At 40.0% G+C, this 16,169-nt stretch overlaps 1 protein-coding gene across 19 annotated transcripts in view; it reads left to right on the forward strand.

Annotated features, from left to right (window-relative positions):
* Positions 1 to 16,169, forward strand: part of LOC110255463 (beta-galactosidase-1-like protein 2) — a 45,132-nt gene that overhangs the window by 13,944 nt on the left and 15,019 nt on the right. For all 19 annotated transcript variants that reach the window (XR_014815612.1, XR_014815617.1, XR_014815611.1 and 16 more), the window contains 4 exons: positions 214 to 322; positions 3,859 to 3,951; positions 6,893 to 6,974; positions 7,912 to 7,976. Coding sequence is in view for 11 of the 19 variants with exons in the window: in XM_021063179.2 (XP_020918838.2) it covers positions 214 to 322; positions 3,859 to 3,951; positions 6,893 to 6,974; positions 7,912 to 7,976 (349 nt within the window). In the remaining 8 variants the exon portion in view is untranslated. The remainder of the gene's footprint in view (positions 1 to 213; positions 323 to 3,858; positions 3,952 to 6,892; positions 6,975 to 7,911; positions 7,977 to 16,169) is intronic.

Raw genomic sequence — 16,169 nt, forward strand, 5'->3', positions numbered from 1 at the left:
GTATGTGGAGGAAAGAGATGGTGATTAAGGTGCTGAACTCTTTGTGACTGGACATAGATTACTTTTTCTTAAAGATGGGTTAAAATCTCGCCATATACTCTTCCAGTGTAGCTGTGCAAATTTGGGCTGTTTGTGTTTTCCAGCCTCAGATGCTTGAACATTTCTTTTTGCTGTCTCTCACCACAAGTCTGAGTCTTGCTTTTTCAATCCTAGCTGGTTACTCCAGGATCCTAAAATGAAGCTGAGAACAACTTACAAGGGCTTCACTAAAGCAGTGAATCGCTATTTTGATGACCTGATTCCCAGGATACTATCATATCAGGTAAAGCCCAATTCCCCATCTCTGTGGCCAAGGGAAGTAATTGCCTGAATGGATTTCCTGGATGGGGCCAGCCTACTTTCCATCACTCATGAGCAGGAAGCATCAATAGCAGCTAATCCTAATCCCTTATTGAAGCAGGTTTTTTGCTCTGCTTTTATGCCTTTTCCCCATCTGTTGCCTAACTTTTTTCCTGGCAGTACACTTGGAACTGCATTCTATCTACTCTTTATGTTATCTTCTCCATTATTTCTTTGCTCTCCAACAGCATAAATGGGAAATTAATGATAGTCATCAAAATGTTTTAATTTAGCTACTAAAGATAGCTACTTGTCAGTCTTTCACAGATAATAGATTTTGTAGATGACCTTGGGTCAGTGATTGTAGAAGCTGCAATTTATATTTAACAAACCTCCCCTGCAATAAAACCATGGTGTCATAATGTATTCATTGTTTGAGTTGAAATATTCTGCCACCATATTTCTGAAATATTTGGAAGATATATAAAGGGCTGTATATCTAGGTAGGAAATGAGCAGCGGGAAGAAACATATATATAATATCTATTGGATGTCAAGCTTTTTGTAAGGTGGGTAACATATATGGCATATTTTATCCTCACAGTAGTTATTTGGAAGGGATGGCATTGTTGACTGAATGGCTTGTGGATGGCCAGGAAAGGGCTTCACACAGTGTGAACTTACTAGGGGCAGAGTTGGTTCCTGGCATTGAGAGTGTCTAAGAGTTAATCAGACTCAGGGAAGTCATTCAAACTACTAAGTGACTGAAGAGCAGACACCCTGTGCCATCTGTGAAACAGTAGATGGAAGATAGATAGTCCTTTACAGAGACTGGAGCTGCACTGTCCAGTATGATAGCCATGGTCACATGTGGCTGTTTAAATTACAATTAATTAGGAGTTCCCATCGTAGCTCAGCAGTTAGCGAACCCAACTAGTATCCATGAGGATTCGGGTTCGATCCCTGGCCTCAATTAGAGGGTTGGGGACCTGGCATTGCCATGAGCTATGGTGTGGGTTGCAGATGCGGCTCGGATTTGGCGTTGCTGTGGCTGTGGTGTAGGCCAGCGGCTGTAGCTCCGATTGGACCCCTAGCCTGGGAACCTCCATGTGCCATGGGGTGTGGCCCTAAAAAGACAAAAAGACAAAAAAAATTGCAATTAATTAAAACTAAATAAAATAAAAAACTCAGTTCCTCCTTCACACCAGACACATTTCAAGTGCTCTGTAGCCAAGTGCTACCATACTGGACAGTGAGAACACAGAATATTTTCATCATCGCAGAAAGATCTAGAGTGAACTGGACTGCAGAGGTGTGCTCACTCACCTCAGAGCAGGATCTGCTCAGTCTTGGAACTGCTGCAAAACCAAATGAGTATCAGAAGGTTGCTTGGTGAGCACAAAACCAAGGCCTGAGGGAGTTGGGGTCTTGAAAGCATTTTCTAGTAGCCTGAGTCCCCTTCTTTTAGAACTTTCAGATGAATTTGTCAAGTTCAGGGTCTCTTGCCAGGAATAATCTCAGATACTGTTAACTTCTGGATTTTTCTTCTTTCCTTTTCTATTCTCTAATCTGCCAGATTCCTCACTGGATGGATGAGAAGGGGAAGGAAAGAAGTAGATTTTGAAAATTTTTTTCAATGTTTGTCAACAGAGGTTGAAATTTAAAGGCTTGAAACACTCTTTTAGGCTTCATGACCTCTTTTCTCTCCTGTCAGAGTGCAGTACAGTTATGCTTTGCTTGCTAAATATTTTCCCATTTCAACCTTTCTTCCTGGTTTCTCCTAGGTCATGATGAACACAAGTTTGTTGCTGTTGTTGTCATTTTTTTTTGTGTGTGGGGGGGTTGCCTTTAAATTTTTTATTTTATTTTATTTTTAAAACTGTTAAATTTTCTTATTAAATATAGTTGATTTACAATGTTGTGCCAATTTCTGCTGTACAGCAAAGTGACCCAGTCATACTTTCCCTTTCTTATATTATCTTCCATCATGGTCTATTCTAAGAGACTGGATATGTTTACCTGTGCTGTACAGCATGACCTCATTGATAAGCACAAGTTTTGATGTACAAATACTTCAGTCACACATATACGTAGTGTTGGGTGTCACCCAGATTCTTACTTTCATTGTTGGCATGCAGTTTAATTTTTAGAGGTCAATACTTTTTTTCTTAGTTCTTCATGCTGGGAGGGATACCTGGTGGTGGCTGCTGTGTCTCCAAGAGCAGGTTTGGAAGTGCTGTCATGGGTGCAATGACACTTGCCTAGGATGTGGAGAGTGCAAGATATGGACAGGAAATGCAATAGCCGGGCTAACAAGAGCTGTAAAGATGGGAGTGACTGAACATGTTAACATTGGCGGAAAGGAAACAGATGGGGATGGGGTGGGAAGTGAGAAGATACTTTGCAAGAGGGCATAATTGAGAGAGCAGAACTGATAGAGAACACGAGGAACATCAACACCAAGGAGGTGGGTGGGGCAGGAGGCACTCACAGAGATGAGGAACAGTGACCAGAGAGGCCAGAACCTAGGAGGGAATATTCCAGAAGAGAGTCCTCCCTACAGAGAAGACAGCCAAGAATGTTAACTGTTGCTGGGGAGAAGTTAAAATAGCATTAAACGTTTTGATTAAATTTATCAAAGAGAAGGTCAGTGTTAATTTAGATAGAATGGGAAGAATAGAAATGAGACTAGAATGAGTAGAGGAGTCCATAAGAGGATAAGAAGATGAGAATGAGTGCAGAAGTACTTCACAGTTTGTCTGTGAAGGTGAAGCGGGCAGTAACTGGAGTCAATTTAAACGGTGATGGAAGGAATTCCCATTGTGGCTCAGTGGGTTAAGAACTTGACTGGTATCCATGAGAATGCGGGTTCCATCCTTGGCCTTGCTCAGTGGGTTAAGGATCCAGTGTTGCCATGAGCTGTGGTGTAGGTTGAAGATGTGGCTCAGATCCCACATTGCTGTGACTCTGGTGCAGGCCGGCAGCTGCAGCTCAGATTTGACCCCTACCCGGGAACTTCCATATGCCGCAGGTGTGGTCCTAAGAAAGCTAAATAAATAAATAGTGATGGGAAGGGTTTAGTAAAGGAGGAGATGAAGATACAGAAGACGGAGGGGTGCCACAAATAGTCAAGTCCCTGAGAAGTGGGAAGGAGGTGAGAGGGGCACATAGAAGTTGAGACAGGACCTGGATAGGGTGAGGGATGCCTTACTCATTTAATTCATTTAGCAGAAGGACAAAGGATGCATGTGGAGATTTGAAGCCTACACTCAGTGTGCTGATTTGGGGGGAGTGGTGGGTGTTAACTTACTAGGGAGCACTGAGAAAGACTTCCTAGAGGTGGTTGCTAACTGCAGAGGGAGATAAATTTCCAGAGCTATAGTGCACTTGGAGTTGAGTTTAGGAATGTGTTGGGTTTTTTATGGCACTTTAAGTATGTGTGAACAATAACAAATGGAGAAAATCCAGACTTTCCCAACCCACCACCTCACTCTCAAACTCTCATCTCCTTGACCCTCAGTTCCAAGAAGATGGCCCTATTATTGCTGTGCAGGTGGAGAATGAATATGGTTCATATTACAAGGATAAAAAATACATGGCATATATTAAAAACGTAAGTGCACCTTTACTTTTCCTCCATATGTACATACTTCTTTTCTCACTTTGTTAGTTCTAGAGCAGACATCCTGAATAGCTTAGTTTACACGATTTTGTGGGATATGAAGATGAATGAGGTCCAACTTGATTTTTCCATGCATTTACGCCCTAGAGAGGGGACTGGAAACGACCTACATGATTCTGATGTAAGGCAAAGAGTGATGTTAAAATATTTTTTCCTTCTGTGTATGTCACAGCTCTCTTTTGGTTGGTGTTTGTATAATACATATTTTTCTATCCTTCTGCTTTCAATTATTCTGTATCCATATATTTTTGGTACATATCTTATAAGCAGTGTATAATTAGAACTTGTTTTTATTAGTTATGAAAATCCTTGTCTTTTAAATGAAGTATTTGGTTTGTTTACATTTAATGTAATTTCTGATGTTTGCATTCAGATCTACTATCTTATTTTGTTTTAGTTCTCCTACCTGTTCTATGGTCCTCTTTCTTTTCTTGTGTATTTTGGATTGACTATTTTTATTATTCTACTTTTTCCTCTACTGATTTGTAAAACATTTTCTGTTTTTCTTTTAGAATTGGCCATGGGCACTACAATATTCATCCTCGAATCATTAACAACTAAGTTAATATCTTTCCCAATTCCAGGACAAAGAAAACACCTGAGAACACTTCAGTTGCATTTTCCTTCTTCTGTCTTAGGTGCTATAGTCATTTCCTTTAATGCTATATGTATATATCTTAGACACTCAAGATATTATTATTATATTATCATATGGAGTCACTTAGATTTACTCACATAATTAATTTTTGTTGCTTTTTTCCGCCTCTCTGCATCTCTGAGCTTTATCTCTCTTACCATTTTCCTCTTCCTGAAGAACTCCTTTTTGTATTTTCTTTGTCACAGGTATGCTGCTAACAAATTCTTTCCCCTTTTATTCATCTGAAAATGTGTCTAGTTTATTCTGCTTTTGAAAATATTTCTGCTGTATGTGGAATTCCAGGTTGGCAACTATTTCAGGGATTCTAGCATACATACATTCTATTAAGAAGACAGGTATTGATAAAATTATTATTCCTTTAAAGGTAAAGTGTCTTTTCTGGCTTTTAAGATTTTTTTCCTTTGGTTTTCAAGAATTTTACTAAAATTCACCGTGGTGTAGTTTTCTTTCTATTTACCTTGCTTACATCTTTTCTTGCACTCTTCAGTTCGTGCCTTGAAATATTTAAATCAGGTTTGAAAAATTCTCAGCAGTTATCTGCTCCATTTTCTCTCCACTATCCTTTGGGCTTCAACTAAACAAATATTTGATGTTTTCATCATATTTTGCATATATATTTTGTTCTTTTCTGGATAGTTTCTTCTAAGCAATCTTCTAGTTCATTGGTTTTTCTCCTCAGCTCTAAGTTCTGTCTTCTCAAGTTCTTTATTTCAGACAGTATAATTTTAGTTTTAGAATTTTCATTTGATTCTTTTTCATAGTTTTTTATTTCTTTGCCAAAATTTTCCATTTTCTTTAACGTCTTCCATATATTAATTGCAGTTATTTCTGATACAGCCTAATAGACATAATATTTGATCACCTATGTATCTGTTTCTATTGCCTTTTTTCTTATGGTTTCAGTAAAGTCTTGTCATCTGGTATGCCTAATAATTTTTCAATCCAATGTTAGTCATTTATTTATGAAAACACTATTGATATCATTTGAAACTCTTGATAATCTTTCAGATGGGTTTATTTTTGCTTCTAGAAAGTGATTGCAGTGATTCAGAACTAAGCGTCTATCCTTATGAGAGTGAACCTAATTCTTGTTCATCCTACTCATGGGAGAAGACCCTTTGGTTCCCAGCTAAAAGGCTAGGACTTGTCATGGCCCTTCCACCTTGATGATCCCCAGGCTATAGATTCTTTCCCTAAGTCTCATAAAGTTTTCAGGAAATATGCTCAGCTTTTTAGCCTTTAAGCTGATACTTTATATATCAGCAATGTCTCAAGGGGAAAGCAGTGCGAAATGCTAGATTCACCTCTTAGGCTTCCTGCTTCTCTGGGAACTTAGATCTTCACGTCCTGCATGGATATATATCTAGAATCTTCAACTAAGAGTTACATTTTTTTTTTGGTCCAACTTGCCTAGCTATAACATATTAGAAGGAAGGTTAGTTCACCTTCTCTGGAAATGGAACCTGTTTTAATTCCCACGAGAAGTGATTCATGAATCCTGGTTACCATCTTCTTTCATTCTCAGGTGTTCTAGTTTGCATGAAATGTTACAATAATCCTCCCTTAACCAATGGATGGTATGTTTCAAGACCCCCAGTGGATGCCTGAAACTTCAGATAGTGTTGAACCACTATGCCATGATTCATACCTAGGATAAAATTTAATTTATAAATCAGGTGCAGTAAGAAATTAACAATAACTAATAATAAAACAGAGCAAATTATAGCAATATACTGTAATAAGTTATATGAACATTTACTTACTGTTCTTGTGATGATATAAGGTGACAAAATGCCTATGTGATGAGATGAGTGAGGTGAGTGTGTGACATAGTGTTAGGCTGCTACTGACCCTCTGAAGATACTTCTGGAGGATCATCTGCTTTGGGTCACTCTGGATCATCAAGCCACAGTGAGGTTTATGGCTTGATATCAAAAACACTATGTTGATAGTTGGAGATCTTGGGCAGAAGGAAGTGAGATAACACATGATTACATCACAGTACTCAGAATGGTGCACAATTGAAAGCTTATGAATTGTTTATTTCTGGAATTTTCCATTTAATCTTTTCAGACCACAGTTGACTGCTGCAGTTGATGAGGAATTAGACCTTCTTTTCCATTCCTCAACATCATTCCAGTCTTTTCATTGCCATCACTTTTTCTAGAGAGAAGCAACCCTAGGGGACATTTACCTTTCTGAATATCTCCACAGGCCCTGTTGAAAAGAGGGGTCAAGTCGCTGCTCATGACTGCTGATACTGGACAGGAAGTGATGGAAGGACACATAAAAAATGGTACAACTTTGGATTTGCCCTGTGTTCTCTTCTAGTTAAGTCTGAAGCAGAACAGGAGTCCCTCAGATGCTTTGTCTTCCCCATTTCCTATGGGTGGAGCCCAGTAGGTAAAAGTGGTGGGGGCTTCCAGTAAAGCTGACCTAAGGAGCCAGTCCCTTCCTTGCTGCCCCACCAGCCACTATCTCCAGAGCATCAACAATGCAGAATGCCTACTCCACCCTCCTCAGTCCTCACGGGCCACAAGGGGGCCTGGCTTGGATAGAGTCAAGAGCATCTCTGTCATTGCCAAATGGCCAGACCTGAACAACAGGAAGTGGTTTAGGATCCAAGAAATGGTCCTGCCCTGGACCAGCCCCAGGAGCTCAAAGGATCAATAATCTAGTGAGAAAAAGCAATGAAGAAACAAAATAGAATTGTAAGGAGGAAGCGGGTGTTGGTACACAGGAAAATGGAAAGTCACATAGTAGAGCCAGAAAACAGTGCTTTGGGGGATTCTTTAGCCCAGGCAGTTCTGTCTGGTATCTCTTCTGCTGGCCTTTCCCCAGCCTTGGTGCCCTTTCATCTTGTGGAGGGAGAGACAGAAGAGTGTCCTGAGTTAGGTGTCAGGAGGCCTACAGTCAAGTGCTAGGTCTTAGGCTCTTCATCTCTCTGGGCTCAACTTATTCATTTGTCTTCTATTTCAGCCAATGTAGTTTATTTTAACTGCCCTTCTTATTCTAGGGGTCACTCGCTGTAAATGCTAAACAGAGGGGGTATTTGAAAGGGCTTTGTGTTGAGCACTTGTGCATACAAATGGCTCATATCCTCATTAACTGTCAACCACAGAGTGTTTTTGTGAAGTACCAGTGAGGGGCACGTGGGGAGGGGCTCGCCCCCCCACCCCGGCCCCACAGTGCTGGTGGCAGGCCTGTGCAGAGCTCCTCCTTTCCCTTCACAGTATTTGCCTCCGTCCACATGAAGAAAATAAAGAAGGAAACGTATGAAAAGCTCTCCTCAATTCAGGTAAGGATGTTTCAGAGGTGGGAGGAGTTTTAATTCTTGCTCATTCTAGAACTTCTTAGTTCTTGTGTTGGTGAAATTATTGGCTGTGATTTGCTCAGTTAAGTTTTGGATCTGTTATGCCCCCTAAGTGCCTGCTGTATGTGGTTTTAGGTACAATTAAATCAAATTCACGGGCCCACAGTGCCTGGCCCACACCCCTTAGTATAGGGTGTATAGGAGGGGAGACACAACATAGAGAGCCACATCAGGGGGAGTCCTCACAGCATTTTGGTGGGCTATGCCCCTCCCATAAGTGACAACTCAGGTTTCAGGAGATGAGGGCATGCACACGGAGCCTCGAGCTCAGAGTAAGAACCAATCAGTGTCCCTTGTCATAGCGCCGTACCCTTAGCTTCCAGGTCTGCTAAAGGGACTCGGTTTCAAGATACACTGCACCCAGGAAGCTATGACAATCCACTAGGAGCTTATACATCATCAATTACAGTTCTCCACTCCATGTGCAATTCGCTAACCAGAGGACATTTTTACTGTAGCAATCTGCCTGATAACATGGGTAACATTCTTCCTTTATCAAGTTTTCTAAACCTAAATGGACCTAAAGTCAGTTTGCAAAAGGAGAAAGGTTTTTGTTAACCCTTCATTCATGGTCTCATTCACCTTTACCTATAGTCCAATAAGAAAGAAAATAAAAGTAAATAAACAACACAAAGTAGGAAAATTTAATTGCAGAAAAAGCATTAATGGACAACTGGAGATCAGAGGATAGCATAGATTTCTATCACCAGAAGAGATCAGTGGTTGCATATTTCTTTTGCATAGGATTGAGCTATGTGGTATTAGGAGCAAAAGAAGAATCTTTGAATTTCTGTCAGCATAAGGCAATGCCTGGAATTCTTAAAAAAAATTATATCCCTTATCCTGTCTTCCTGCAGTCTGAGACAGCACTAAGATTTAGAACAAACTACAAAGGGCTGGGTATCCAGCCACTTAACAAGGGACCAACACCAAGAAGTGATGCAAATAGTGGCAATGGACAGGGATTGGGTGCATTTCAAGAGACTATGAAATGGAAATATAATTCCTGGGGCAGAGAAAACATTCAGACAGATGTAAACATGATAATGATGGTGGTGGTGATGGTGGCAGGGGTGGTGAAGATGGTGGTGGTTATGGTAGAGGAAGAATGGGGGGCAATAAAACTAGTGCATTCAGGAATTAAACATGATATACCTCTATAATTAGCAAAGTCCTAAAAATGAGGTCATTTATTAATTAAAACAGTTGTAAATGTTTTGCAACACCTACTATGTGCCAGTTAGGTACTTACTAAGACACTGTGGATAAAGCAAGGGGATGAAACCTACAAAATGACCACTTTTGGAACTTATTTAGTGGTAAGAGGCAGACAATAAACAGAGGAAAATATGGAGTATGAGATAGCAACAAAAGTTGAAAAAATATATGATAATATTTATATATACAGCTTTTTAGGTGTACTAAACTCCTCATTTTCATGTTTATTTCTTAAATTACCATGTAAGAAACTATTAATCTTATTCTCATTTTGTATATGAAGAAACATACATGTGGACAGTCATGAAATAGAACAACCCAGGCTTAAACTCAATCCTTCTGCCTCCAAGTCCTGTGCTTTGTTCACTATTTTATACCATATCCTGTCTAAACTCCTCTGGTGAGAGAAGGGTTTGATACAATACAGGACCATTCACAGGAATCAAATAGTGAAAATGAGAGCCTACAGCTTTATTTATTTATTTATTTATTTATTTATTTATTTATTGTCTTTTTGCCTTTTCTAGGGCCACTCCCATGGCATATGGAGGTTCCCGGGCTAGGGGTCTAATCAGAGCTATAGCTGCAGGCCTACACCAGAGCCACAGCAATGTGGGATCAGAGTCAAGTCTGCGACCTACACCACAGCTCATGGCAATGCCAGATCCTTAACCCACTGGGCAAGGCCAGGGATCGAACCCACAACCTCATGGTCCCTAGTCGGATTCGTTAACCACTGTGCCATGACAGGAACTCTGAGAGCCTACAGCTTTAGAAAGTCCATTGTAATTTGTTTCCAGTGCCTTTCTTGTATGAGGAAAAAATATGAGAGAAACACAATTCTTAGGACAGATGTTCTAGTAGTCACTGAATATAGAGAAAGAGCAGAGATTTTGAGCCCCTGGTTTGTTTTGTGCTTTCTATCCAAGAGTGTCATGTCTGAACTGGACACAGTTAGAGCCTGTGAAGTTAAAGGGAACTAAAGCTTGAACTAGATAAGCAGTTAGATGTTTCAAATTTAGACCAGAATGAGCACATTATTTTGAGTGCTTACCTTGTGCCAGGTCTGCACTAGGCTCTGGGTGCACTAGTGATCAAACAGACATCTTCCTTGTCTGAGTGGACGCTACATCTCAGTTTGTTCACTGCACGTGGAGGCTCATTGCAGGCTTTGTTCTGACTGATCCTCTCCTGAGAGAATATATGGAAGTTGTGTTATCAAGGGTCCAGATAAGACAGTGCTAGAAAGGAATACTCATCCACCAAATGATGGGATCTGCTCTCTCTCAGTAGGCCAAAATCAGTATTGAGTAGTTGTAAAGTCCCTGCATTAAAACAAACAAACAAACAAAACAAACAATGAGGGAGTTCCCATCGTGGTGCAGCAGAAATGAATCTGACTAGGAACCATGAGGTTGTGGGTTCGATCCCTGGCCTCGCTCAGTGGGTTAAAGATCCCACGTTGCCATGAGCTGTGGTGTAGGTTGCAGACGTGGCTTGGATCCCGTGTTGCTGTGGTTGTGGCATAGGCCGGCAGCTATAGCTTTGATTCAACCCCTAGCCTGGGAACCTCCATATGCCATGGGTGCAGCCCTGAAAAGATAAAAAGACTGAAAAAAAATTAAAAAATAAAAACAAAACAATGAAACAAAGCTGAGATGCCAAAATCCAGAAGGGAAGAGATCCAGCTAGAGAAGTTTATGTGAAAGAGATTTAGGTAGTTAGTTGATGGCAGCCTCCACTTAAATCAAAGTTTTGACATCTACTGCCAAAAGCTCTGAAAACTTGGGTTTTATTAGTGGAAGTAGCATTATCACATTTATCCATACTGGTAGAAACACATTAGGAGTATTTATATTTTTGTTTTTTTAAACAAGGCCATTGAAGCTTTGGAGATACCTTTAAAAAGTGGAATACTTCCAGTAAATATGGTTTAGGGGTTTTCTAAAGATACATTAAAGGAATTGGGAGTTTAGTCTGTGGTTGACTGAGATGGAAACATGGGAGACTCCTAAGTTCCCCTGCTCCCACAGATGCACCAAATGTAGAGCCACACATGGCAGTTCCCTCCGAAAGAAATCCAGAGACTAGCTGAGCAACTTACACACATTGGAAGGATGAGAAAATATTCACATCAAAATGGTTAGGAAAAGGTGAGACACACTCTTGCCAAAAGCCCATTCCTGACACAGTGCCATACAATCAGAGGCAATCCCCAACTCCCAGCTTCTCCCCGAGGAGTAAAGGGTATGGACCCCACATATAGTGCCCCAACTTTTAAGACTCCTCCCAGAACAATGGACTCTCAAACACCTAGTTCTGAAAGCTAACGAGGCTTGTGCCCACAAGACCCACCAGACTATAGTAAAGAAGCAATTCTTAACAGCTACATGAACACTAGCTCTGGCTACTCCCCCAGGACTCAGCACAAAATCACCCATCTCCCAGTCTTTCCCTGAAAGAAATTTATCTGCACCCATTAAAAGCAGCTACCCAAGGGCTAGGGTTCTAATTTAGCAGATACCCGGGAGATGGCTACAGCCTTCTCAAGTGCTGTGCAACTGGGTGTTACCTTTTATACATCCTCCTTTCATCCCACTTCAATAATAAAATCAAGTCATCAGTATTTCCCTGGAAGGAGCTTGTATACAAATATTAGGCTTAGCTTTTGTAACAGCCACCTAAAGAACAAGCTCCTGGATCACCTGGCTCTAATAGCCAGTGGGCTTGCATTCATGAGTCTCACAGGACTGTAGCAAACAGTTTTCAATAAGTGCGGAAGCACCTCCACCCCCATCATTGCCATACACCTGGGCCAGCACAAAGGAAGTGGGCAAATATGACCATCTTCCAGTTTCTCCCTGGAAAGGACTTTACATACTTTCTCAGCTGGCACCTGAGAGTCCAGCTTCTAACCAGCTTGCATCTGGGTGACTGTGATTCTTCCCGTTGGGACACTGAAAGGCCTTGGCACACCTTCAACTACTATGAACCACTAAAAATAAAGAAGACAGCTTGAGCGATCGCAGCAGTTTGGAAGACAACCAGAAGCTCTGGCTGGGGTGATCAACAAGGTTCATCCTATATGGGACCATTCTGTCAATACTGGAAGAAGCTGTTTTTCTAATGGGCAGAAACCAACACAGAGAATCAAGAAAAATGAAGAAACAGAGGACCATGTTCCAAACAAAAGACAAAGATAAAACTTCAGAACAGATCTTCATGAAATGGAGATAGATGATTTACCTGCTAAAAAGTTCAAAATAACAGTCATAAAGATCTTACTGAGATTAGGAGAGCAATGCATACACAAGGTGAGAATTTCAACAGAGATAGAAAATATTAAAAAGTACCAAATAGAAATCACAGAGCTGAAGGATACAATAACTGAACTGAAAAATTTAATAAAGGGGTGCAACAGCAAACTAGATGAAGTGGAAGAAAGGATTGGTGAATTGAAGACAGCACAGTGGAATTCATCCAATCTGAAAAGAAAAAGAAAAAAGAATGAAGATAGCTTAAGGGACTTATGGACACCATAAAATAGATCAATATATGCATTGTAGAGGTCACAGAGGAGCTAGAGAAGGGTAGAAAGATTATTCAAGAAAATAATGGCTGAAAAATCCTTAAGGTGTGTAAAGATATAAACATCCAGATTCAGGAAGCCCAGAGATTTCTAGAAAAGATAAATCTAAAGATACCCCCACACAGCAAGACACATGATAATTAAGGGGTCATAATTTAAATACAGGAGGTAATCTTAAAAGCTGCAAGAGAAGTCTTAAAAGACTATTGGCAGAGTTTTAAGCAGAAACCTTGAGTGGTTTTCAACAGAAGGTAGTGGGATGATATATTCAAAGTGCTAAATGGAAAAAAAAAATCCTGCCATTAAAGAACTTGGCAAAGTTGTCATTCAGAATTGAAAGAAGTGTAAAAAATTTTCCAGACAAACAAAAGCTGAAGGGGTTACCACCATTAGACTAGCCTTAGAAAAAAAATGTTAAAGTGAGTACTTCAAGCCAAAAAGAATGGATGCTAGTTAATTAATTCTTAACCCACTGCACCATGGCAGGAGCTCCTCCAAATTAGTTTTTTTAAGATAAACAAAATTGAAAAATCTTTAGCTAGACCAAGAAAAAAAGAGAAGACTTAATAAATAAAATTATAAATGAAAGATTGTAGTTACAACTGATGTCACAGAAATACCAAGGACCATAAGAAACTATTATTAACAGTTATGTGCCAACAGATTAGATAACCTAATTAACTGGATAAATTCCTAGAAGCATACACCCTACCAAGACAATTATGAAGAAAAAGAAAATCTGAACAAATTATTAGTAAAAATATTGAATCAGTAGTCAAAGACTTCCTAAGAAAAGGAAAGTCCAGGACCAGATGGCTTCACTAGTGAATTCTATAAACCCTTTAAGGAAGAACTAATTCCAGCTCTTCTCCAACTCTTTCAAAAAATAGAAGCAGAGAGAACAATTCCAAACTCATTTTATACGGCCAGCATCACCCTGATATCAAAGCCAGCCAAGGACCCTATAAGAAAAAAAAAAATTAAAGCTAATATGCCTGATGAACATAGATACAAAATCCTCAACAAAATATTAGCAAACTAAATTTAATAGTACATTGAAAGAATCACACACAAAGATCAAGTGAGATCTATTCTAGGGATGCAAGAATGGTTCAATATGATCAAATCAATAAATATGATCCACCACATTAACAAATAAAGGATAATTTGTATGCTCATCCCAATAAATGTAGAAAAAGCATTTGACAAAATACAACATTCTTTCATGATAAAAATGCTCAGCAATTTGGGTATGGAGGGAACATACCCCAGCATAATAAAGGCCATTTGGACAGACCCACAGCCAACATCATATTCAGTGGTGAAAAACCAAAAGCAGTTCCTCTAAGATCAGGAACAAGTCAAAGATGCTTACTCTTGACACTTTTCTTCAACATAGTACTAAAAGTCCTAACTAGAGAAATCAGGCTAGAACAAGAAATAAAAGACATCCAAATTGGAAAGAAATGAAACTACTTGCATACAGTATGATATATATATAGAAAACCCCCCAAAACTGTTAGAACTAGGAGATGATTTGGTAAAGTTACAAGATACAAAATGAATATACAAAAGTCACTTGTATTTCTATCAGGGTGAGAAATTAAGAAAATCCCATTTAAAGATTCACTGAAGGAGTTCCCCTCGTGGCTCAGCAGTTAACAAACCTGACTAGCATCCATGAGGACATGGGTTCCATCCCTGGCCTCACTTAGGATCTGGTGTTGCCATGAGCTGTGTTAAGGATCTGGTCTATTAAGGATCTGTTGTTGTCATGAGCTGTGGTGTAGGTTGCAGACTCAGCTTGGATCTCATGTTGCTGTGGCCATGGTATAGGCCGGTGGCTACAGCTCCAATTGGACCCCTAGCCTGGGAACCTCCATATGCAGTGAGTGCAGCACTAAAAAGACAAAAAAAAAAAAAAGTTAACTGAAATTCCCATAATAATCCCGAAGGCATTTTCCACAGAAATAGAAGAAACACAATTGTAATATCTGTATTGAACCACAAAAGACCCCAAATAGCCAAAACAATCTTAAAAGGAACAAAGCTGAAAACATCATGCTTTCTTTTTTTTTCTTTTTTGCCATTTCTTGGGCCGCTCCTGCGGCATATGGAGGTTCCCGGGCTAGGGGTCGAATCGGAGCTGTAGCTGCCAGCCTACGCCAGAGCCACAGCAACGCAGGATCCGAGCCGCGTCTGCGACCTACACCACAGCTCACGGCAACGCCGGAACCTTGACCCACTGAGCAAGGGCAGGGATCGAACCCTCAACCTCATGGTTCCTAGTCGGATTCATTAACCACTGCGCCACGACGGGAACGCCAACATCATGCTTTCTGATTTCAAACTATTACAAAGCTGTAGGAATCAATACAGGGTGGTATTGGGATAAGAACAACAGATTGATGAAACAATAGAGCGTTCAGAAATCTATGCATTTATGGTCAATTAATTTTCAATAAAACTGCCAAGAATATACAATGGGGAAATGATAGTCTCTACAAAATGATGTTGGAAAAACGGATCTACATGCAAAAGAATGAAACTGGATCTCTTACCTTCCACCACCACAAAAAATCAACTCAAAGTGGATTAAGGACTTGAATGTAAGACTTGAAATCATAAAACTCCTAGAAGAAAACAAGGAGTAAGTCTTCTTGACACTGGTCTTGGTGAATTTCTTGGATTTGACACCCAAAGCAAAGGCAGCAAAAGTAAACAAAGCTAAAGAGCTTCTGCACAGCAAGGAAACTACTAAAAGAAGGGAAGACAGCCTATGGAATGGGAAAACATTTTTGCAAACCACATATCTGATGAAGGGTTAATATCCAAAATATACAAGAAATGTGTGCAACTCAATAGCAAAAAACCAAATAACCTAATTTTTAAGTGGACAAAGGCCCTGAATAGGCATTTCTCCAACAAAAAAGACATACAAATGTCCAACAGGTACATGAAAATGTCCTCAATGCTCCTAATCATGGGGAAATATCAATCAAAACTACAGTGAGATACCACTTCTCGCCTGTTAGGATGTCTGTTATTTAAAATGCTGGGGAGGGTGTAGAGGAAAAGGAACCCTGGAACACTCTTTGGTGGGAGAGTTAACTGGTGCAGTCACTATGGAAGATAGTATGGAGGTTCCTCAAGTAATGAAAAATAGAACTACCATGTGATCCAGCAATCCCATTTCTAGATATATAGAAAGAAATCCAAATTATTATCCTGAAAATATGTCTATACTCCCATGTGAATAACAGCATTATTCACAGTAACCCAGGTATGTAAACAACTCAAGTGTGTGTCGA

The sequence above is a fragment of the Sus scrofa genome, chromosome 9 (assembly GCF_054392235.1).
Source record: "Sus scrofa isolate SSC_HxYL_T2T_F1_AM1 chromosome 9, Sscrofa_HxYL_maternal_Yorkshire_Landrace_v2.0, whole genome shotgun sequence".
Taxonomy (NCBI): Eukaryota; Metazoa; Chordata; class Mammalia; order Artiodactyla; family Suidae; genus Sus; species Sus scrofa.